This window comes from Pleuronectes platessa, chromosome 24 (genome assembly GCF_947347685.1).
Source record: "Pleuronectes platessa chromosome 24, fPlePla1.1, whole genome shotgun sequence".
Taxonomy (NCBI): Eukaryota; Metazoa; Chordata; class Actinopteri; order Pleuronectiformes; family Pleuronectidae; genus Pleuronectes; species Pleuronectes platessa.
The window spans coordinates 9,623,155-9,649,158 of NC_070649.1; the positions used below are offsets into that span (position 1 = coordinate 9,623,155).

A 26,004-nucleotide genomic window follows, 5' to 3' on the forward strand; every position below is an offset into this window, starting at 1 on the left:
CTTAGAGGCAGGGCAGGCCACTGGCAGATTTGAATACAGGGAAACAGAAGGGGAGGGATGGACAGAGGGGAGGGGGAGGAGAGGCGGGGAGATGGAGAGGGCGAGAGAGAGAGAGAGAGAGAGAGAGAGAGAGAGAGAGAGAGGGGGGCGGTGCACTAGTTCGTCCCTTCTCTCTCTCTCTCTCTCTCTCTGCCGGGTCAGGGTGGAAAGGCTTACACAGGCAGGGGAGGAAACATGTCATGAGGTGATGACACAGCCATAGAGACGTGTATCCACATCCTCGCTGACTCCCAACTTTGCTGCTGCGTCCCACGGAGGAGAGAGGGAGCCAAAGATAGCCTCCGTCCGCCCCCCCCACCCTCTGTCACTCTTCCTCTCTTTTTCATTTTGTACGTGGAAGATGGGATTTTAATCATGTGGAAGGTAAGAGGGGAGGATGAGGAGGGGGGGAAGTGTTTTTTTTCTTCTTTTGCAGTTTACCTAAAGTCTGCGAGCGTCTCTCCGGGGGATTCCCGTCTGCCTCCACCCTCCATCTCAACTCAGGAATTATTCACAGTGGGGAAGCGAGGAGCGTTCGAGTTGAGTGCCAGCATTACAGGAATGATAATGATAGAGCAGTGGCTTTCGGGGACTCGGCCAATAAGTGTTGTGGAGCCATGTGTGTGATGGTCGAGGGGGGAACTTCTGCAGGAGCAGTTGCTGAATTCACATTTAGAAACAGGGGGTTTTCAGCTTTTAACAATCTGCTCTGTGTGATGATGAATGAGTCGTCTGATTCTGGCTGGTTTGAATCCGTCATGATTTGAGCTCTGAGCAACTTTTGATCAGCAGAAACTTTGTTCTGTTTTGCTTTGGTCTCCTGCAACGTGTGGTTAACTGTGACTGAAGCAGAATTTAAAGGAGAGATGGATACAGTGTTTATTATGACATCATTTACCTAGAAAAAAGCCCATGCAATTATGTGTGTGTTTGTGTGTGTGTGTGTGTTTATGTGTTAATGGGTGGCTATGGCTGTGCTGCGTGTGAAAGTCTGTTTTGTGTGACCCAATTTTCCAAAAGCCACTGTGTTTGTGTGTGTTTGTGCGTTTTTGAGGTTGCTTCAAGCCCAAGACACATGAAGACAGGAGACGGTGCCTTGAGGGATGCTTAAAATGTGTGTGTGTGTGTGTGTGTGTGTGTGTGTGTGTGAGTGTGCAGTTGAGTGCTAGGAGCGAGCGTGAGTGGTTTTAAAGGTCTCGGATGTTTGGTCATTTTTGCACTTAGGAGGAAGGACATTTGACAGCCTTAGTTAAACAGCTGGGGGGGAGGGGGGGACACATTTTGCCACATGCCACTTTTTAACAACATTTTCTAAGTGTTATAGTTACACATGCTATGCAGCCCTCTACATATTTTGTCAGTGTCTGGTTTTAACAGCCGTCCAGAGGTCAGAGGGTAAATCAAATTTCACGGCCTCTCCTGTGTGCCAGGCACGTCCAGGACGCCTCGTTGCATGCGTGTGCAAGTGTGTGTGCGTCTTGTGTGTGCTGAGGCGTGTGTGGGTGTGTGTGTGTGTGTGTGTGTGACAGCTGGCTGCCACAGGCTGAGCACTACACTGCTGATCCCTCTCACCTGCTCTGGGTTCACAGGGATGAAGGAAACCCAGGTTCAGCGTTTGATCCACGAGACAATGGGGAAGTGGAGGGAGGGAGGGAGGTCACTGTAACTGCACATTACAGTGTGAGTTCAATGAATGAGTGTAACTTTGAATTTAATAGAAGTATTCTTTAGATTGCACTTTTTTTATGTAACGTGTGTATTCATTTATCTTTTGTGCAGTTGTAAACTTGCAGTTTGCTTCATCCCACATTTGTTTTGACATGTGCAGACGAGGAAGTACAAAAAAGGCTTTGTCTGATTGGCTGTCACGGTGTCGACCGATATAGCAACAATAGTATTGTCGCCGTCTCGTTTCCTGTCCCCCCCCCACACACACATACACACAAACGTTTGTCAGGGCCTTGAGCTTGAGAAAAGCATATCCCCCCCCACCCCCAGACCTGAAGATCGACTGTGGGAACCTTGCAGACAAATGTTGTGAAGGCAGCATTGTCTTTTTTTTCTTTTCCTGTGCAGTTTGTGTAGTCTTGGCAGTAGGAGGTAAACAAAAAGGTAGCCCTCTTGATTTTTAATAAAGAATCAGAGCGGTGTAAGTGCTGATGCTGATTTCAGGAAAAACGTTGCCGCCTGTTGCTGATAAGCACCGACCGGGGAGGTGTAACACACGAGACTCTTATCTCTCTCTAATTGGTTAATTTGATCTTCAAAAGCGTCAGCATCCGCCCACTTCAGAGGCTTCAGGGGGAAAACTATTAATTGCTGTCTAAACATCCTCCCAAAGGGCCGGACCAGATTCTGTTCTCCTTTCCAGCTATACGCACACCCCTTATTTCCACTCCACTTCGGTTCATTTGGTTCGGCCCAGTGCGTTCCTTTAATCACCCGGGCGAGGAAGATGAGAGTGCGACGTTGCCATGGGAACTTCAGAAATGGTGACAATGAGCACAGTGGGCTCGGCGAGACTTGGCAGCTTGTGCAGGCCTGTTGAGAGGATAAGTGGTTCCTCAAACTTTTTTTTTATAGCTTTGTCTTTTAAAGTTGCCAGAAGCGTCGAGATTACTTTACAAATCTCGAGCGAGGTATAACCCCGAGAGTTTGAGCCGTGAACATAACACCGGCTTCTCGCACAATTTGTTTCATTTGAATGCAAAAGAGGCAACGGTAAGGAGTTTGCTTTGTGCATCATGTTTCATGCACTAGGGCTTTCTTGCTGACCGCTGAAATCCCATTTTGCTCTGCAGGGACGTGCGAATAAAACCGTCAATAAAAGTCACAAAGCTCAAGCTCCTTCCCTTTGAAAACTGGATAAAATATGACCTTTTAACAGTTGCAGCGGGTCTCTGAGAGTGCTTCCCCTCGAAGGTGTCAGCCACTGCTTAGTTTGAGTTACTCTCCTGCCTGAGATTGTTAGTCTGAAGAAAATGCCGCGGTCATTCGATACGCATCCAGGGCTTTTTGTGTTAATCCGCTGCAGGCCGACGGATGTAAAGTCGGGTCCCTTCAGTCTGGAGTCTTATGAAAGTTCAGCAGCAGGTTTAATACCCTCCCCTCTCGTGTAAACACAGATCACGTGAGGCCTCACCTTGGCCCGTAATGTCACCGTCCCTGCTCAGAAATGTGCACGATCCCTGTGGAAGTGTAAACACATTCCCCTGCTGTCCATGTGTTAGGCATTATGACACACAGTATCCTCTGTGAAGTCGGGTAGCGGGGTCATATCAGGCATGTTCGAGGTTAAACCGTGGTCACACAGTAAAAGAAGTAGAAACAGGTTTTTTCTCGACAGGGTGCAGTCGCATAACTTCAAGCACCACTGCTCTCCTCCCACACCTCCGCTCAACCAGCTCTTTAAAGTTGAAAACATCAGATCATAGATGCGATGATAGTCAAGCATTAATGTGATTTGGACTCACTCAAGATGGAAGGTGGCGTTATCTAAATTTGTGGGGCGTTGAAAGTGATTAGAGCTCCACACGTATGCTCCATCATCCTAATGATGTGATGCCACCGACTGAGATCAACTGGAGACATTCTGGTGAGGGATGGACCACAAGTGGGATTTCACCAGGGAGAAAAGCCAGAAAAAAGTGAAGTGCATCATGTTACTTTGAGTGTCTGTTGCAGGACAGTGATTTCAATCAGTGTGGGGGGAGTCAATCATCCTACAGGAAGCCATAAGGGACAGGATACTAATTAAAAGGGGGGAATAGAAGTTTGGAAAAGGGGGAAGGTAATTTTTTCAGGAAAGGTTTTGAGTTTCTTTCCTTCCACATCCTTACTTTATATTTTACTGTAAGCTCTCCTTGGGAATATGTTTAATACATCAAAGAATAACTTCAAGTTGGGCCTTGATTCATTAAAAGTATATAAAAGTATAAGTGTATATACTTCTACTTATGTATTGAACCTTAGATTGACTTCCACATTGAAATAAGTTGCAGTACTTATTATTTTTGATTTGTTATTGGGACGATGCTGTATTTGATTTCTATCTGAAGAGTGGAAAATAAAATGTTAATAACCTTAAGGAGGGTTTTCCCCCTTGTTTTGCTCCTGCACCTTTAACCACCGTTTTTTCTTCTTCACTCGATCTTGACGTCACTGTGTGTTAAGTGTGTTGCGCTGTGTGTCAGTGTGTGTGTGTGTCTGGTTGTGCGACATTCACCCTGTCGCAATATGTCCTTGACGACACCAGACTTATTGTATTTATGCCCTATAAACTCCAGCCCCTAAACATCACATCTAATTCAAATGCGTCAATGGGCCTGATCTGGGTCACACAAGCAAGATCCCAGACAGAGCCCACAACACACACACACACACACACACACACACACACACACACACACACACACACACAAACACACAGCCGACGACAACCCGCAATCGCAAATGTCACCCTTTATCATTATCACTAATAGCCTCGGCATCCAGGACTACAACCAGCCAATCCTGTTAGGTGTGACTGACCGCTTTCTGAACATGAAAGACTGTGATTGGTCACGGCCAGTGTGGCAGGAAGCGGATTAGGGATCAACATGGCAGGGTGTCTGGAATCAGACAAAGGCAGTATATGTGTGTGTGTGTGTGTGTGGGTGGGTGTGGGTGGGTGTGTGTGTGTCAGAAAGAGAGTGTGTGTGTGTGTGTCAACAGTTAGTGTTGTTAACTTATTAACGACCCAGAGAGTGCAGCTTTACAATGGACAGGGTGAGGAGGAGGAAGATGGGGAGGTGGCAGGGGAGAGGAAACAAGAAGAAGAAGAAGAAGAAGAAGAAGAGGAGGAGGAGGGGGATAAGGGAAGGATGTGAAGAGATGAGAGATTTGGAAACTTTAATTCTCCTTTGAATTTCAACATCTAAAGCTCTCAGCTTCTTTATCACCCAGCTCTAGGTTTGGGCATCAGCATCTCCACCCAAGTATCTTGCTCTGTCCTAATTGGACGCACAGCTCCTGCACCTTCACTCCAGCATATTGTGGACTATATGAGATTAATTTTCCTCCAGCACAAGCCCAGCAAGATGTACCATGTGCTTCCTACAAGCAGTGGCCAATACAAATATTTGGCCTGGAAGTGCTCTAATGCTGTCGGGGGAATGTCAGCACTCCTCAAGCATGGCTGCAGCTACACACACTGTGCAGCAGGGCAAACATATTCTTTCTGTTAAAATCAATGTGAAGGGGAAATATGTGGCGACCTTGGCACGGAGGGCGCGACCCTGAAAAGGCGACTTGTTCTCCGCGAGGTCGAGGGTTAATCTGTCATCGCCCGCTATCCGCCGCTGCTTGCGAAAGCAGATTATGTTTTTTTTGTGAATCTCATAAGCAGCGGAGTTGATCTTTCAAAATTCTGCGACAGATTTGAGTAAAGACGGCGTCGGGAGGGTTTTGATGATGAAGAAACAGGGGAGTTTAAAAATTATATACACACACACACACACAGCGGTAGAGAGTGGGTTCCATAATTCATACAAAAATGTCAATAATTTATTTCGTTTTTTCATAAAAATGTGAATAATTGAGCGCAGGTTCTTACTCTGCATGTCCCTATTGTGAATGTGGGAGATGTTTGTGAGCAGGTTTAATCATGTGATACTAAAGATGGCTGATGTAACCGCAAATATCTGCGAATTTGTACAAATTTAACTTGGCGAGTTGCTGCGAGGAATTACCTGTGTCATTATATTTCAGATACAGTTTTGATTACAAATTTTTCACCAATATTCGTTCTCCCGCAAAACGTGTCATCACAAAAGGCTGACAGGCAGACGTTGTCGTATTTACCCTCGGCTTGCAGTTGCTTTCTTTCAGCTCCTGTGAGTTAAGCGAGGATTGGAACGGCACAACCACACAGGGAGACACACTCACACACAGATGATGATGATTATGTGAGCGAGGTCAATCGGGATGACCTACTTCTCGGTTCTGCTCCGTGGACTGCCACAGCCGCTCACATCACCCACACAAATGTGTTTTTTCTCTTTTTTTTTTTTTTGCAGTGGAGAGTGGTTGGGGGGGGGAAATAGCTTTTTTTCCCTGCTTTCTAGAATTATTGTTGTGTGACTTCATGTCATGTCATTTACTGGGAGGGGAATCTGGAAAGCCATCAGAGAAGCACAACTTTTTCAGCTCAATTTGTTGAGCGCTAGCGTCGCTGAAATATTAATTTCGACAAAAACGGAAATTAAATAAAAATTCCCCCGAAGCAAAATTTGAGGAGGGACATTAGAATATGAAACTGAGTAGACCCACAATTATTCACAATTATCCACAGAACAGCACGGAGAGTGCAGCTCTATGGATTTTTTCCGGACTCACATTTTATTCCCCATTTCATAAAAAGAATAACATGTTATTTTTTTTCCGGTGCTCTTGTTGAATGAGTTATAGAAAATGGAAGGAAAGAGCTCCCTATGAAAATTTTAACAGCTTAAACTGTGAGTGAAAAAAAAAGCAACAACCTCCTTGGACCCGACGTTAATAAAAGATTTAGAAGTGGAGCGACAGACTAATGGGGATGGGGGGGGGGGGGGGGGAGTCGCCCATAATACAAACAGGAAGACAGATCGAAAGTCAGACGGGGGTAATGTCATTCGTTAGTCGTTCTCATGGACTTAGGAGCCATTGCACATCCTTCGAATTATAAAAAGTGATGTTGGATATTGTGCTAACGCAACTCTTAAAAAAAAAAAGGTTCAGTTGAAAAGGTTATTTTGTTGACATTCACGGATCAGAGACCATCCGGGAAGTTTTCTCCCGAAACAAAAACCCACCAGGCATCCGAGAGCAACATCAGGGCAATGACATTTGTAACCATCAAAATAGAGATGCAGCATTTGACCCCTGTTTCAGTCAGAGGCAGAGAAATAAGAACTGCCAGGGATAGAAAGAGAGGGAGGGAGGGATTTGTCTGAAGGGATGAGGGGATGCACACACACCTGAATGTATTGCTGTCTGTGTGAGAAATGTCACAGTGACTCCATGAAGAGGGTTACAAGCTGTCAGACGGAGTTGTTGCTTTATTTTCTGTCAACCTTTGATGCCGATATTAGGGAATAACACATTTCCGATACCGACATATTCTTATGTTTTAAAAAAAAAATGGTTGTTAACATAATTGAGGTTCAATATTTGATAGTTTAACCATAACATGTATTATAAATAACAATAAATAAAAGTCAACCGAATATATGGACCTTCAATTAGGAAAATAAACACTGTTTCCTGATGCAAATCTTTCCTGCTTTGTTTATTCTGTAAAATAAATTTGTTAACATCGGAATACAAGCGGGTACCATTTCAATTGCTTATATCGGACGATTTTATTGGTCGGCAGATAAAAAAGGTGGGGCTTAAACCATTAGGTCTTTTTTCTAAATCACTTTTTTATAGAATTCTGTGAAGTGTTCTTGCACTTTATGCACCTATACTCTGTATTCTTGTCCATCTAAGGTTCATACACATGGCAGCATTTATTTAAGTTGCTACTGGCCACAACCTAGAATGATGGAAATTCAGCTGGCTAGTCTTTCTGCTGCCGAACAGCTCTGTCGCTATTGTAATCAAAGCAGATACACCTGGAAATAATCTGGACGTGTTCCAGAGATGTTGTTGCATCCCACAGGGATTCTGCCGATTCCCATTTGGAGCTGAAAACTCCAGCAAGGATAAGAACCCCAAAGTATGCACATAAATGGGTGTGGTCCATCTCCTTCAGACTATCTCCCAAAACATGCTGCCCCTTCAAATTAGCATCCGGGATGAAAAGTTCAAACTGCCATCCCTGTTCACCATGGTTGCCTCCTATCAGATTGGCAGCCTTGCAAGGTGGACATTCCAATGGACCATTCAGTTTCTGGATTATTTGACATCCATATTTCTCCACCTGCTCCCTGCTCCCTGCTGCGGGGCTGGGGCCCTGTGGCCGGCAGCCGGCATTACAGGCCTCATATTCCGAAAACTCATCCTTTGCTTCCTCTTCCAAACCTCTCTCTCTCTCCTCAAAAAAGAAATTCAAAATTTTCAGTTTACAGTAAACGATGGCTGCAGAAATCTGCTTTTATGTTTTAACTTTATGGTTTAAAAACAAAAAAAAGAAGGATAACCTTTTGCTCACATGGAGGAGTTGCATGGAAAGGGAGGAGGAAGAACCCAGTGCAGGATTCCTCCACTAGCCACTCAGCTTTGTGTTGCCCCCCACTGAAGAATATCGGTACTGACGCGTGCAGGAGACGAGCCTCTCACACACGGTGGCAGCTCCGACAGCCATGATGCTCAGAGCGATGGTGGGAAAATAAACAACTTCGCTTGGATTTTTTATCAATTTCCTCCCCCCCACCCCCTAGCTTCCTCCCCCACTCTAGGTCCTCTCTTCTAACACTTCCCTCTGTCACCTCGGTGCGTGGTTCAACAGTGTCACCTATGGCGTGCTGAGAGGCATTTCACCTAGTCTCACCTGCCATTCCGGATTTGTGTGACCATGTGGATTTAGTGTCTGTGTGGTTGTCTTCTCCCGGATGTGGTGGAGTTATTCTCTTTATTGTTTAGGGGGCCGTCAGCTTTTTCCCATCCCCGCCCGACAGGAAGGAACCTGTCACAGCTCCGTCCCCGTCAAACTCCCCCGGCATCGTCAGCAACTTGATTTTTCTCTTCTTTCTCAGCTCCGGTAAAATGCTGTCTGCTGTTTATATATTAGTCGGCTGACAGTTGTGTACGGGGATGGACTGCAGAGGAAAACAAGCTTGTACATTAAAGCAGCACTGTGTGGCTTCCACTGAGCAACAGCGCACTCTGCAGCCACATGTAATTAATTATGTTGCGCTCCGAGTGATCAAGTGGTTTTCTTGTGGAGAAGAACACAAGGCCCTGAAACTGAATGGTGGATATTACCCATAATTCCAGGCTTCTTGACCCGGACTAACCCCTGCTGTAACAAATTATTCATATTTTAAGATTTTAAAATCGCTTAATACCGAAGATAAATGCTGGCGTTTAATGACTTTTGAGTCTTTCTTACCGAACTACATTTTAGCATTACTCTTGAACCTGACTCCGGCAATTGAATCTGCGTCATTTAAACCATAGAGCAAGAGCAGACGTTCATTGTCCCTATTCTATGTCCCCATCAAACACATTTTGAAGCTGCTATTCTCAAGGTAAAAAAAAGTCACATACATAGTGTTGCTTTAAGAGACATTTATTTCAGCGTGTTTCTTAAGTTTATATTTCATGCTGGGTACTCATAAATCTAAAGCTTAAGTACTAATGCTGGAAAGAAACACTGCAAGTTATCTTTGAGTTTTTGTGTTGTGCAAAAGGATGGTTCTGCCACTACACCGATTTTAACATTACAATCATAATTTGACCCTTGATTATGCCAAAACTAATTTATGCAGCTTTTTAAATGACTTTGATTATTCATCTTTTCTGCTTTAAACACTGTGTCGGTGGTTCCTCTGCGTCTCTACATCATTATTATCTGACATGTTGACCAATGCAAAACAAGCATTTGCCTTGAGGTTATGGCGCATGCAGTCAAATATTTGTGGATTAAAGGATCATTCATAGACATATGACGGATTATGATGCCAACACACACACACACACAGACACACACATATGGAAATCGCCCTACTCTCGGTTCTTTCCCTCTCTTGCACAAGCTTTTGAAACGTCATGATTTCACTGTGGAGCTGCTATCGTTGCTCGTCCTGACCATTAGGCCAAAAGTAACATGACATCCCGTTCCCCTGACACCTCTCCCGGGTTTTACTGGAACTGTCAACAAGCTTCAGTCTTCACCGGCTAAATATCTCTAGAAATACAAGCACCTGAGGGAGGCTCTGTGGTGATGACTATGTCTCCGGGAATGCAGGGACTCACAAGTGTGAATGTGTGTGTGTGTGTGTGTCTCTCTCTGAGGATTTGTCGTGTTTACAGCCGCTCTCTAACACACACACACACGCACACACACCCATGTGATTTCATTTGAAGCTGCTGAATCACCTCTATCTCATTCAGTATTTATCCTCTCTCTCTTTCTCTCTCTCCAGTTTATCCTCATGTGTGTTTCATTTCCCTCTCTGATATTGAAATAATAGATACTATTCAACTCACATCATTTTTATTTAGGTCATCAAAAACTCCTCTGCGCTTGCAAATCAATGTTATCTGCCTTCAAATATCACAGGCGACACAAGGTGCCCGGGCTGCAGAGGGCTCAAGCGGGGGACAGTTTATCTGCAGCAGTTTTTTTCTTATTTTGAATCCAGCGATGAAAGGAAGCCATGCATAAAGACGGTTGGAGAAGGAGTGGGAGGGATTTTCTGTTAGTGGTTCACTCCGATGCAGCCGAGGCCTCAAAGCTCAGTAAACAGTGACATCTGCTGAAAACACTGCTGCCTCGGATATAAGCATTTCTTTTCCCTCTTTGCCATTTTCTGAAACTGAATTAATTGGAGGATTATTTGTAGTATTGATTTCCATGTCTGGCTGATAATGTTCAAATAGCTTGAGAGAGAGAGAAAAAACCTATCTGTACTTTCTTTGTTGCTTTGCCATCAATTCGCGCCAATTCCCCAAAACTTGATTTTTGTGTTGTGTTATCTTGAATAGCTTTGTGCTCGTCTTATCTACATTTTTGTTCTTTGCTTAGCCGTTTACTTCATCTTAAACTGATTGTATTTCCTTAAAGTGTTTGTTTGGGTTTCATCTAATCTTCAAAGAAAGAAATCAAAAGTCACTGCCACAAACTGAGTGTGAGAGATTAAAAAGTGAACTTTTGAACAAACTTAGATTTGAATACCATCATTTTCCCCAGCTAGTCTAATCACTCTAAACCATACTTTGCTCTAGGATATTTATTTGATTATAATAACAATTTTTTTTTTTAGTAGATTGAGGTCACGTATGAAAGTGTAAAGTTACTTTTCTCGAAAGCTCTGTCCTTATTGAAAGGCCCTGAAGAGTCAGTGGGCTGTTTGTAAAAAGCCGAACACAATTTAAACTTAATCCACCACTCCACGCAGGTGACTGCCCCGCTTTAACTCAGCGACACACTATAACAGCACACCGGGGTCAGATGGAAACCAAGAGTCAGAAGCAGTTAATGGACACGTGCACCTTCCACCCGACTGAGTACAGCTGTGGCTGCAGCTGTCAATGCCACACGAGCGCTCGGGGGATTAAAAACAAAAGTCTCAGTTGTATTCAAACGATGGCAATTTCATCCATCAGGACACAGCTGCAGTGCTGCCTTATTCTGATAATGTTGTAATCACTGAATGATGATGATGTGTGTGTGTTTTTTGTCACAGAAAATAGGGCTTCATATTTTGTGGATCTTGAACACATGCATTGTGTGGGAGTCCTGGGCGGTTGTTCTCTGACGTCTACCTATTTTATTATTTAATCATTTCACGGAAGATCTGCATCAATGTTCTCGTCTTCATCCTGCTTTGCTATTTTGACAATAAGAAAAGTTACTTCTCTGTGTCACATTCACATTATTAGGCTTTGTGTGCAGACAATCGAATCCTAACGTATTGTGATAAAACATGCTGAGCTTTAGGTAATCTGTTTGAACTCGTCTTTGAAAATATCACTTTCTCCCATTTTCGGGTTTTCATGCAGCGGTAGAAAAATCCAGCACTTAACACTGCAAGTCCACCCAGTGGTCTGCCCCATTAAGATATAAGCCCTCCCAAGAAAGCAGTGAGAAGTAAGCCGTTTCACACCATTTAATCACAAATCCCCTCTGCTTTCTTTCTCCTCCCCCCCCCCCCCCACTCTCTTTCTCCTCTTTTCCTCTCGTCTATCTCCCCGTGTCGGGCCTGCAGACGGCTGAGCAGCTCTTCTGGATTTCGCTGACGCTGCGTCCGGTCCCGCCTGGCCTCCTGTGAGCAGGATGGACACTCTGGAGTCAGAGCTGACCTGTCCAATCTGCTTGGAGCTGTTTGAAGACCCACTTCTGCTCCCCTGCGCCCACAGCCTCTGCTTCGGCTGCGCCCATCGCATCCTCGTCTCCCACTGCGCCACCAACGAATCCGTTCAGAGCATCGGCGCCTTCCAGTGCCCTACCTGTAGGTATGTTATTTCTCTGAGTCCTGAGCGTGGATTGGAAGGCCTCAAGAGAAACGTCACCCTGCAGAACATTATCGATCGAGTTCAGCGGGCCTCATCCTCAGCCGGGCTGCCTCTGCCGCTGCCACTGCCCGCGCCCCACAGCGGGCCCAACTCTCCCAGCGAGGAGGGAAGAGACCGGTTGGCCCTGGTCCCAGTCAGCGCCGCCATGTCCAGCCCGGGCACCCCTCCCGAGCCGGTCCAGTGCCAGTTCTGCGAGCAGGACCCCCCGCAGGACGCCGTCAAGACGTGCGTGACCTGTGAGGTGTCGTACTGCGAGGAATGCCTCCGGGCGACGCACCCCAACAAGAAGCCGTTCACGGGCCACCGGCTCATCGAGCCCATGCCGGACTCCCACCTCAGAGGGCTCCAGTGTCTGGAGCACGACGAGGAGAAGGTGAACATGTACTGTGTCACCGACGACCAGCTCATCTGCTCGCTGTGCAAGCTGGTCGGGCGGCACAGGGACCACCAGGTGGCAGCACTCAGTGACCGCTATGAGAAACTCAAGGTGAGCGCGGCAGAGTTCTGTTTTATTATTTCCTCATTTGGCCTTGAATTCTGTAAACACACCCACTTCCTCCTATTAACACCGAGTCAGATTCATTCTGAGGCCAGATAAGGTTTCGGGGACTCAACCCATTCTTTATCTTACACGCGCCGAATAATGAATTTTAAACTTTAATTTGGTTCCGCTCTGCAGTGTGTGATATTTCCCCATTATCCTCACCCAGGTATCTCGCTCAATTATCAAGTGAGATCTGTATCATCTCACGCTGACTTATTATCTCTCCTGAATAATTAAGCAATTAGCCTAATCACTCCGCCATGCCCGGGTGCCGGGAGGGTATTGGGAGGCATGTGCTCACGGTGAATATGGGGAGTGTCATTAGTGACGAGGCATGGCGTCTTCAATGAGGTTGAAGGTTAACGAGAGACAATTGCCTGCTGGGTGTAGGTGGGCTTAATTGAGCGTGGCTATGAGAATATGCTGGTAATGGCTTTAGAGGCAGTAAAGTGTGTGCGTGTGTGTGTGTGTGTGTGTGTGTGTGTGTGTGTGTGTGTGTGTGTGTGTTACCCTAGAGCGTGAGGGGATGAAAATAATACCTGAAATGTCCACAGGATGCTGCTAACAATCTAATAATCAGCCCTTTTTCACAACAACTCTAACTCTATATGTCTTAGTTGAGGAAACTTGTCAGATAATTAAAGCTAAATAAACATAGTGTGTATTTAACAAACATATAAAAAATCACACTTTGATCTTGATAGTAAAAAATATAAAATATTACATTTTAAATTGCCTTTTTTTTAATTATTTTTTAAAAGATATACTAATACCAATGACTTCCTCATATTTATTTTGTGTAGATATTATTCATATTCAACATTGCAAATTTACGATCATCAATGTCAATTTTTATTGTGGGACTAATAAAGTATTATCTTATCTTATCATAAACAGTTTCAGTCAGAGGGTTAATCCCAGTGACAGGTACATTTACCGTAATGTATAGCATTTCCAATGTTTTAAATAATTTGAATAGTGAATCCTTGAAAAATGTTCAGACAAAAATAAGGTATTTGTCTTATTTTATTCTGGCTTCTAAATAGTGTGGATTTAGTATGGACTGTCGGTTGCACAAAACAATATTTGTCCAGCAGATTTGTTGAGGTGCAACTCGACCATTTGGTTAAAGAAACATAAAATGTGCTGATTGTCTCACACATGAGTTTCACGTTACAGATATTCTCACAGAGCGTGATGTGATGTTTACTTAATGAACATTTCCAGCAATAGCCAACTCCCTGCCAGTGTTCTTGCACCTCGTTAAATGAAATGCCACGGCGCGACCCCGATGAGAAACAAATGCTCGACACACGTGTTCAAGTGTGAAAGAGTTTGTAATAAGTCCTCGGAGAAGGAGTGATACGCAAAAAAAAAAAAAAAAAAGTCCTGATTCTGTTGTTACTGGAACATAATTGCTGTGTGTTATGTGGAACCAGCAGCTGTATCATATTCTACCACAGTAATTACTGGTTTTGTTTTACATTCAACTGAGCCTAAATGTGTTAGTATAACCCTCAATTTCCACTGTTTTCTTTCTTTCTCCAAAGAATTAAAAAAAGACATCTTCTCACACATTGGTCATTATTCCCCTGGGGTCATCTCAAATCTAGATCTAGACCCTAATGCACTGTCCCCGTCTATTACTACATGCCCTCTGCTGGTTGGTTTATTTCTCCGGCTTTAGATTGATGGGTCTTGACGTCTTTCGTCTTCCCAGCTGCTTCGTGTCTTTAAACCGTCTCACCTTGCGTGTTTCAGCACATTTAGGCAGAGAAGAATAATTAGCAAGGAGAGTTACAGGTCGGCGCATCGTCTAATTATCACGTCTCTGTTTCTAATTATCGAGCTTATCTCCTGAACCTCCCTCTCCCTCCATTCATCTGCAGAGACAACGCAGGTCAGCATTTATCATACAGGCTAATTATAGAGCTAACTAAGCAGGAGCAGATTTATACCTGGTTGCCATATATTACATGTGTCTGCATACAAAATGTGAGATGCTTTTTTACTGCACAAACTAGAAATCCTTGTATGTGCATTACTCAGGCAGCACATGTGTTCCCCCCCACAAGAAACCTCCTTGAGGGTAGCATGAGAGGCTGAACATGTGAAGCACAGGTGATGCTAGCATGTGCTTTACACTTGTTGAACTCCAGTCTATAGGTTTGAATTGAAATCGGGTGCCTGAGGATTTTGTGCACACGCAGCTGAACATAAAAAAGCTGGAAGGAAATATGTGATTATTCTGAAATATTAACAAATAATTAGAGATGCATTAAGAGCACTCAGAGGATGCAAAGTAAATATCACCTTTCTTCCCCTCTGGCAACGTTGGTATTCTTTTAACCTTGACTGACTCACACTGCAGGAAAATGTCAAAATTCATGTCAGGCGTATCGATGTTGTTCTCTTCTTATGTGAAAAAGAAAAACTGAGAAACCCTATGTCTTCAGGGTCGTAAGATGCTCGGGGAAAAAAACAGAAACCAGAACGAATGAACCATGTGCTGCTCTTTGACCTAAGTCACAATACTCTGAGGGCATTTAGAGCAGATGGGTAAACAAAGCTCATATGACTGCTTCATTAACCTTTCTACCACGCACACGCACACACACATGCATGTGCTCTATCCATACACTAATCTGATGAAAGACACACAGAACCTCCTGTCTCACACGCAGAACACACAAATGTTAGAGGGGATTTGACCACCTGTTCCACCGCATTCACCAGCCGGCTGACACACGACATGATGTTCGATACCCCACTAGCCCCGATGACCCTCACAGCCCCACAGTACAGCACTATACAGGAATGGAACATATGCAACATGTGACTTTTTGATATTTAAAAGGAAATGTCAAGACTACATACGGTGCTCTTTAAAGATTTGGCACAGTAATCTCAGCCAGTATTTGTTTCGGATATTTGCAATCAAGAATACAAATGATATCTGTAAATTTAGGACATATAATACATATATATATGTGAATATGAATACATTTTCATGATGGAAAGCTGACTTTGAATTAAACATCTATAAGATTTCACTTGACTCCATTAAATATTACCAGTTTTCTATTCGCTCTTCTCTGTATCTTCAGTTACAGTGAAGCTTTAACAGTTCTCTGCCCCGGGCTGAATTCTGTTTCTGACTTAGCCGAGTTCTGTACACGTCAGTTCGCTCCATTTTAATTCATTTCAGGAAAACACATTTTCCTTTTTTTTAAATCTGCTTCGTGCCACACATTAAGTAAAAAGCACGCAGTGAAAACACACGCTGCGAACAACTCTTGACAACAGTCATGTTTAATTATGATTATGCAACACAAGCCCCGTGTTAACAATGAATGTTGTTTTACAGCCGTTGGACAAAGAACAAATGTGTCTGTTTTAATTGCAATAATCCCCCAGTTTGAATGATTTCACAAAATGTAACTTTTTTTTCTGAATTAAGATCTAAAATGCAGGATTTTGTGACATCTTTTGACTTGTTATATAAACAGGGAAGGAGATAAATTGAGGTCGCGATCTGAGCTAATTACCACGGGAAAGAACCCGACTGCCATGCAATATTCATGCACAACAACACATTATCATTTTTTATTCATGGGGACAGAAAACTTTACGGGAACTTAACGGAGGAGGAGCTGCTAAAGGCACGGAAGCCTCGGTGTCAGGTCAAACTAAGGGTTGAATTTGAAATACTTAACATATCACTCAGATTTGATGGTTGACAGTCTATTGGTCATATTTTCCACATCATTTCATACATCTCACTTTTTTGGCTTTGCTCTGCTAGAATTTGAAATATCCCCACTTGGCCCAGGAGGGGGAAAAAAACTGAAAAGAAGAAGAATATTAGATGATTGGAATAGTTTTCCTATTTTCGGTGGCAGTGGTGCTGAGTCTGATAAGAGCCATGGAGGTTATTGTGGGAACGCCCATCCTTTTTCAGAGATAAAATTACCCCCGTCACAGGAAATTGACGGCGAAGGCGGCTGGAAATGGCTTTTAAAGTCCTTGGCTCTGGGTCTGAGGAGAAAGAACCTTGAGGATAAAAGATGGGAGCCACCGAGTGAGTGTGTGTGTGTGTGAGTGTGTGTGTCAGCTTTGGTTTCATCCACAGGGTGTGTCATGTTTATGCAGCGGTCCATTTGCTTTATCAACTGTCCTTTGGTGTTGAAACAACATACTTTTGGGTTATTAAGCACCGACGTGTGCGATAAAACATGACCAGACACCAACCGTCACCTTTGATTCAAAGCCTCGCAGATAAGCACAATATTTACCTTTGATGTCCTCCGGCAGCCTCGTTCATCACTTATATTATGAAAACACTGACTCAGAATCAGAATTATTTTATTTGCCAAGTATATTTACACATACAGGAAATTACCTTGGTAGGGTTAAGGTTAGGGTTAGGGTTAGGGTTAAAAATGTGATCCTTCACTATGTCAATCTTCACTTAAAGTGAATAATTAAAGTGCTGCACCAACAAAAAATACTACAAACTCAAGAAGTGATGAACAAGTTGTACTTTCGGTTGGTTAAATACACGGTGACATAACATCCATCAATGCTAATCAAAGGCTCTCCATAGATGTTCTGGACACTTAGAGGCATGATCACAGGATCAATTCCAAGTGCCAAGATCAGAGGACTCAAGATCAAAGGTCACAGATGTTTGGGGGCCAGTCAAGTCACGTACAAAAGGTTTTTGGAGTTGTTCTAAAGATTTTCAACGTAAAAATATTGATTCTATTGTTGGCAGCAAACCTAAATCCTGGACTCCAGATTTCTGGAGGCTCGCTGGGCTCCTATATACGCAAGCCACAACCCATTACGAAAAACAAACTGGAAGTTATGTCTTTAACTTTACTATATGAACTGAGGTGAACCATCACTTTCATGGATATATTGTTTTTTACAAGCTGATGAGGATCCCCTGAATGCACTGTCAGTCTTGGTTTCCCTGAAGATAAACCACCTTCCATAGTCCTCTGAAAAGAAAACAACCAAGGCCGTCTCAAAAGAGAACTCTCTCTCTCTCTTTAAATGAAAGCCATTACTTTAGAATTTACAGTGCACTTTGCAGCAGCGTCTACTCTCTTGCAGTCTGTACTGAGCGTTCCCTTTGCTTGAGGCCTCCGTTGTCTCTCCGACACAATCACACACACTCCATCGTCTCCACATTCCCTCCCCCCGGTGCAGTGTCCCTCCCCCGTTGTGTTACCGTTTCTCTCTCCCTCCGCCGTGCTTTGCTTTTGACTCCTTGTTTCTGCAGCAGTCCTCTGATTGTGTTTTCAGACACACACAAACATCGTTTCCAATTTACCGAGGGGGGGGAACAACTCTGTGTTGAGCAAAGCCACACCGGCGCCGTCCATCAAATACATACCGCCCGACGCAACGATGACTCAGCATTGAGACACAAACACAACAGTGTGGATGAATGTGGACACACTGTAAAGCGCGGTAGACAAATAAATGATGAATCCTCTCTTTGTGTGTCTCACTCTTGCTGCTTTAATTTATACCTTGCTGCTCGGCTGTGCACCTTTGTTCTCTCACACAAGATTCTGACTTCAGCTGTGTGACTAAGGTTTCACTCTCACAGACACACACACACACACACACTCACACTTGTGTATATATAGGCAACGAGGTAAGGAGCGGAGTGCAATTCTGTCGGTTGAGCGACAATTTCTGTGAACACAATCCTGCTTAGTGTCACGGCAAATCTTGAAAAGAAGCAGCTCGTCTGAAGTTCAGCTGGCTACCTATGTGTGTGTGAGTTTGTGTGTGTGTTAGTGTGTCTGTGTGATATACCCTATCTAATTAGCACTGCCTCGAGGTTGATTTTATCCAGTCTAATATGTACAATAAGGTGGCAAAATATCAACAAGGGAAAAAAAAAAACGAACATGATTTTATATTGTGGAATATGGAGCCATGCAATTTTTATTTTTAAGCTGAAAAAGACGGCGTCAGCCGATGAAACATTATGCAAAGTTGGGTTTCAAAGAGCGGCTTCTTGTTGGGTGATCTAAGGAGAAGCTGTGCGAGGATCTGAGTCTGCTGCAGCACAGCAGCCTCCCACTGATTAAGAGCAGATGCTGTGGAGGGAACCATGTCTCCTGTTGAAAGAAAAACACACACACAAACACACAGTCAAAAAACTGGAGTTGACTTCTGTGAGCCAATCCCACTTTGCAAAACAAATCCTATTTTTAGAAGTGTGTTTACATTTCAAGTGGCCTCAAAACACTGCTGCTCTCTGAGGAGAGTTTTCTCTGTGGAGGTTTAATTCCCTTTTTTGGACATTTGATCAGAATGCAGCTCCCAAACTTAACTTAAACAAAGACAAGACACCACATGACTCCTATTTCAGCCCTGCTACGCTTCGCTTCTCCATTTTATGTATGATACATTTTAAGATTTTAAATCGCTAAAGACTCTTTAACCTCAGTATTCAAATTACTCTGCTGCTCTCCCCTTAACATCCTTCAGATAAGAAGATGATGACTCATCCTTTCTTTAGGTTTAAGGCTTTATGTTTTAAACGCTGTACATCTTATTACTTTATTTAATAACTGCAGCTAATTGTATCTTCTTTATTTTTATGTTGGATCACGGGGGGGCTTGATTCAGCTAAACTCAGCTAACGACCTCTCATGCAATATATGTGCAAGGCTGAATTGACCTTTGCCCTTTGAAACAATGCTTATTATAAACAGCAGTTCACACATTGGTGCATTTTTAAAATAACTCACTTATTATATCCTACACTCTTAACAGGAGGATGATAGTGCTTTTACTTTCTACTGTGGTAGCCACCCTTTGAACATAATTAAGTAATAAAACACCACCATCAATACTGTAAGAGGGCAACTAAAATATAACATAACATTGGGGCCTGTTAATTGATATGTAATATAATATACTGTCTTCTTAATCTTGCTGGGTTGTCACATAATATTGTGCTGTTATTTCAAATGTTCTCTTTTCCTGCGTTTATGATTTGTCTTCTTTATGTTATGTTAAATTGAATATGTAAAATACTTATCCACAGAATAAATAGCCAATAAGGGTAGAGTAGTAAAAATAAAAGAAATTGCTTATGTACCGTGTAAGTCCACAGCACATGAATTGTTCTAAATAAGATTTGCATCCATACAGCTCAACACCATCTGAATCCAGTGGCTGACTGCATCTCTAAAGACTCATCAAATCAAAAATGGCTCAGCTCAGTCGGTCCAAAGCAGAGATTAACTGTACACATACACACAGTCAGAGAATCAAGCCTTGGGCTGGCATCAGAAGAGAGAGAGAGAGAGAGAGAGAGAGAGAGAAAGAGAGAGAACAAGTAGCTTGGACAGGTGATCAATCTGACAGCAGCTCAGATCCCATCCAGTGATACTCGCTGGCAACATGGGGCTCAGTAGATATGGGTTAACCCCATGAATGCCCAAATCTGCCCCCCCCCCCCCCCCCCCCCACACACACACACACAGAGACTGACAGCAGGTTTTATTTTCTTTAATCCCTGACCCGATGCTCCCAAGTGTTTACATGTCGCAGTGTATTTATGAGCGTGTAGACATGTAAAGTTTGTATGTTGGTATACATACAATGGCACATGTTGTATTCTCTTTGCATTTACGAATGCATGCATTGTGCTGCACACACGTGATGCTGACATGCTGTTGTGATTCTTGTCCTCATCATCATCCTTTAAGAGGTTTAGTTTATTTTTATCTCTGCGGATGATAATACCATGTCAGTGTCATATTCCTCTCACTCCGAGCAGACCTTTATGCTGCTTTTGTGTGTCGTTGCCGTATTAAGGCCATCCATTAAGCCCCCCCATTGCCACTACACACACGCACACACACACAGAGGGCTACACATATCCCACCATCTCTATCTGTGCTTACTGTTGTTGGTTATTCACTATTCCTTCTGGGGCAACTCCTTGTTAATCTGCAGCACAACAACACAAACGTGGTGCTGTTTACCCTGCTGCGGCTAAAAAGTGGTTGCAGGTTAAGTACAGTTATTTAGATAGTTCTTAATTTGAAGTGAAGCAGCTTGAAACTGCATTTTAAAAGGATTTATCCAAATGCAAAACCAATGCATGCACCTGTGTCCCAGCCAAAGTCTCGGCGTTCAGCGAGTCTGAGCTTAAAAATTCATCGGGAACACGGTTTTGAGCGGGACAGTGGAGACGTCGTGCCATCAGAGCGGCTTAAGCACGCTCGGTTTGGCAATAATATGATGGTCTTAGAAATAAAAGAGACAGCTTGTGCCCGGGCGGATGAAAGGGGGGGGAAAAGAGGGGGGGAAAAGAGGCAGGGAAGGAAAAGGAAGACAGGGAGGAGCGCTGTGGGACGGGGCTGACGCGCTGTCACCTGTTTGCCGGTTCGTTAGCCCGAGAGCGCTGCTGCATGCTCTTGTAGGGGGAGAGCTCTTGATGCCTAATTTGCCGCTCGGCCGGGTTTGCGCATGGCTTGGTGCTCAGTGGAGTGGCTCTCCCAGTCGCATCCTCTCCTAGTGTAGGCTTCTCCGGTCGGAGGCTCGGACAGGGCAAGGATGAGGAGGCAGTACAGGGATGAGGGGTATCACCCGCGCTCAGAGGTATGTGGAACCCTAAACGCACCCTTTCCGAGTGCAGGGGGGGGGGATAACGTGCAACTGTTTGGGGGGTTGTTGCAGAAGAGGAGCTGGTCCTTTGATTCATCAGTGCAGTTTGACCTAAGAATAGCAAACATGTTCTCTCTCGTTTTCTTATGCCTTTTTTTTTAAAGTGTAGTTGTTCCACTTGTTTTACAACTTTTTGTGTTTCCTGATGTAGCACCTGAGGGTTGTTTTACAATGTCTTTGCCTCGTGTTAGAAGATAAACCTAAGGGGAAAGATCTGTTGGTCTTTTTCTATGCACCTTTGATTTACCAGCTCTGGGATCCAGTTCTGTTTCTTTGTATTTCTGTTTCTGACGTTTATTCGTTTCATTTATTCACTTTGTTGTCTTGTGTTTGTTTTTTTTTTTGTGCTGCAGCAAGCGCTGGATTCCAACCTGACTAATTTGATCAAGAGGAACAACGAGCTGGAGTCCCTAATGGGGAAACTGATCCAGACGTGTCAACATGTAGAGGTGAGTCCCAGTGGTCCTCTCAGGTCACCACACACATTATTCCGGATCTTTGCATTTCATATAGTGATGTAATCGGTTCTTTGGGATGTTTGAAATGCTGCTAAATAAGTAGCATTTTTAATATTTGCTGTGTTTGTGAATGTGGTATTTGGTATTTGATGAGTTAAGATTTATCAATTTCACATTCGCTAATGATTTAACCACAGTCTCACGTGTAGCATGACTCAGAGATTGAGATCAGTGTTCTTTGGCCTAGCATGCTGCTATAGTTTAGCAGCTAATTGGGGCGGTATAGTATGAGAACACTGTTTAAAAACATACTGTATTTTACACCTGAGCAGTTAGCAATAATATGTAGAATGTCATTTAAGCGATTTATTAAGTAAATGTAACATATTGAAATGTTCTCATTGCATTCTTATGTTTTTAATCATACTTTTTAATATACAATATTATTCATGTATATTAAAAATTTGCTTTTCGACTTGAAGTTAAAAAAGCTAATGATTTACCCTTTCCTTCGAGAAAAAAATAGCTATAAACTATTATAAAACTATTACATAAAATATTCTATAAATGCTTAAAATAATTATTTCCCTCGAATCCCATTTTCATGCCAACATTTTATCATGGTTAAGCGTAGATTTTATATAGATTGTTATAGATTAATGTGAAAATGTGCAATTTGGCATCAGTTGATAATGACTTATACTGGATATTCTGAAATGTGCACATATTAAGTTCTACTTCTTTTCCTCAGTTTCATTATTGCATGAGCAGCATTCGAGTTGTTTTTGTGATAACTCATTATATATTATATAATGTATAGATAATAAAGTTTGTACATGTCCGGGTATTCTGTCGGCTACATAAGGCAAATCTGCGCTGATCCTGCCTGTTCATGTTACACTAGCCCACTAAGAAGCTTTAAATAAAGCAACGCCACGGGGTTAAAAGGCACTGACATCTTTGTTCAGAAATAATGGAGAACCTGCTCTCTGCCCGGCAAAACCTACACACGCTGCAAGGAAAAGAGGATTGGGATTTAGTGAGGAGATTCTTTGGGGGGCAAAGTGCATTTTGTGTTGTTTTTCTGTGAGCTACGGCGGGAGGGCAAATTCTAATGACGCAGACATTTTCTTTCGATTATCACAAAGGAAAGAAATTGCAGACGATCTCCTCAAAAAAAAATGTGAGGTGAATAAATGATGCACATAAGGAGTGAAAAAGAAAAAAGAAAAAGCATGACCTATTTTTCCGCCTAGTGCCTTATGGCTGCACGTACAGTACGGTTTCACAACACACTCTAAAGCCTTACACCATGCAACTGTGATAACACATTGTCTATAGGTGAGAAAAAGTCATTTTGCACCAGGAGTTGATGAAGGTGTTTGAACTGAGCCAAAAATAAAGATGTGACAGGACTAAAACGCAGAGCTAAATAAATAAGGGTCACTCAGGAGAAGCACTGCACAGGCAGCTTGGCGTGCTGTTGATGCAGCTTTCTGAATATTTCAAATCACACTGATCTATTCCAAAGCCTCTCAGGAGATGGCTGCTGAGACTCCCTGATATCTTTGAGACTCTATGTGAGTGTATGTGTGATACAAGTGTTATTGAAATTGAAAAAGTTGCAGAGACCACAATCAGTGGCGCCACATCTAGTTCAATGCAATCTAATGATCCTTCACTGCATGGCCTAAAAGCTAAAATGCTTATGCTGCACTAATGTCGAGTTGGAGTGATGGGCAGAACATGAGGCCTCTTAAGTTTGAACTCACCTTCCCTGCAGAAAGTTTTGTCGACGTGCGCGTGTGCATGTGTGTGTGTGTGATTCACCGTGTGTCCCAGTCGGGGGGAGCAATCTGTCACACTGATCATATGCTCCAGAAGGCTCTGCCCACAGTCACAGGATGCTCCAAATATTAACCTTACCGTGCATGTGTGTGTGTACATGACAATATGTGTGAGTCTCTGTTGCCTTGTGGGTGGCTTTGCCATACAGATGAACAATATGTGAGCCCGTCGCCTTTCGTCACATTGAGTTCTCGGGGGTTAACAGTCATCAGATGTTAGAGAGAGTGCATTTAGAGCTTTGATGGAAACTGAAAAATACCAATGTAATACAGGTCCATTTGGATTTAACTGAAGTTGTCGGAAACACAATAATATATTGTGCGAGATAATGCACATACATACACAGTATACACACTTTTCACAGAGAAAAAATAAAGTTTTCCCCATGAAGAAGAAACCAATTAGCGGTGCCGAGGAGACAGATGCACATGCAGCCACCCTGCACAGCTCGGCTCACATTCGGAGCTCAGCACGTCTCACATCAGCACCGAGATGTGATCCAGGTGGCAAATTGTTTCTGTTGGCGACGCCGTGCCAGAGAGAAAATCACATAAATGCCTGTTGAGGCAGGGACCTTGAGGATACCCAGGTAGTCCTCGTCAGCCTTGCTTGGCTCGGTGGCGGAAAAGGCAAATGACTCCACATGATGTCATTATTAACACACCTGTCAGTGTGTGCGTGTTTTCTGTGCCCGCGTGTGATTAACCGCGCCGTGTTGTTGGCTTGGCAACACTCACAGCAAGCTTCCCCTTTTCATCGCTCCCCATGCTATCGCTTTGCCGCAGCAAGAAAACACTTCACGAGGAGCTGAAAGGGCCGCGAGGAAATGACCACAATGAGAAATTGCACATTATGTCCGAACCTACAGGCTTATAATTGGACTCGAACCACTTTTATGGCCTGCTGAGACTGTAAAGGATCCAGCAGCAAAGTGAATCAAATAACTCAGCGAGTGGCGGCGGATGCCATTTCTCTCCCGAAGACCCTGAGTGTAATCAACGACATCAACTGCAGTTTCCCAAACACCTTGCGGCTAAATTAAATCATTCATCATAAGCCAGACACAACTTGGGACAGCACAGCCACAGAAAGGAAAAACATGTAAAGTTAGGACAAACCCTCGCTTTTGTGTTCTTGGAGACTGTAATTTCCATGTCAATCTAGATGGAGACTTAAGGCCTATGTATGCTTCTCCGTTTTGAAAGGCACGGACCGATAGGACCGCCTTCTTTGCCGTGGAACGGCTTCTCCTGGCTCCACGGGGAGCTTTTCGTGCAGCTCAGATTTTTCTAACTACACGTCGGCATGGCGGAGAGCCTACGGATAGCCCTTTGCTGTGATTGGTCCGCTAACGTCCGCTAGCGACATTTCCGGACCTCAAACTTCCTGTTTCATTACCTATAGCACAATAACCCCAAAACACAACTATGACTCTAGGATTAATGTGACAAGTGTGTTAAGCCAGCGGAGTTGTCCGGTTGACCTAGGCTGGTTAGAGCACTAACGGCATGTGTGTACGGTCACATACGGTTATAACGCCCTGTCATAACGGCGCTAGTGGGCTAGCCACCATGCTAACTGGGATGGTAACAGCGCAAATACCCACTGTCACGACTTTAATTCCACGGCTATCATGACACTGTTTGTCAAACACCGTCAGGTTAGAAGCAAATACTTGGTAGTAGTTAGTATCGGGAGTCCTTCCTGAGTGTGTGTGGAAGCTGGGGGGGAAGCTAGCTGCCTCCGTGTAGCTTCAAGCGGTTGAATTAGCAACGCAGTTTGGAAACAAGACCGGGGAACCGCTGCACTAAGAATTGTTTTTCAGCACAAACACCGCGTAACGGACTCAGAGAAGCATACTTTAGCCTTTAGTGTCTATGGGCGTTCAAAATGTGAAACTATATTACATATCAGGTCTAAAAGTAATGGTTCAATCGCTGCCATTTCCCAACTTTAAATTCCAACTACTTTCATTCAATTGTGGGGACTGGGAAGTGTGAGATTTTTCTAGAGGCACTGCATACTACATACACCACACGCTCCAGAGACAGATATACTGCAATGCATATAGAGTGCCATGTCTGCCGCTGACAATCACACAGCCTCTTGCTTATTTCACTTGTCACTCAGCAATCAAGCCAGCAGGGAGGAAAAATGGCTAAATATGCCTCATCTTGCTCAAGTGTTTTTGCTCCATCCAGACGA

General features: G+C 43.6%; 1 protein-coding gene across 1 annotated transcript in view; it reads left to right on the forward strand.

Moving 5' to 3' along the window:
* Positions 1-202: 202 nt before the first annotated feature.
* Positions 203-26,004, forward strand: part of LOC128431244 (E3 ubiquitin-protein ligase Midline-1) — a 35,437-nt gene continuing 9,635 nt past the window's right edge. Inside the window, exons 1-3 of the mRNA XM_053417506.1 lie at positions 203-423; positions 11,934-12,727; positions 21,847-21,942. Coding sequence (XP_053273481.1) covers positions 12,002-12,727; positions 21,847-21,942 — 822 coding nt within the window. The 5' untranslated portion in view covers positions 203-423; positions 11,934-12,001. The remainder of the gene's footprint in view (positions 424-11,933; positions 12,728-21,846; positions 21,943-26,004) is intronic.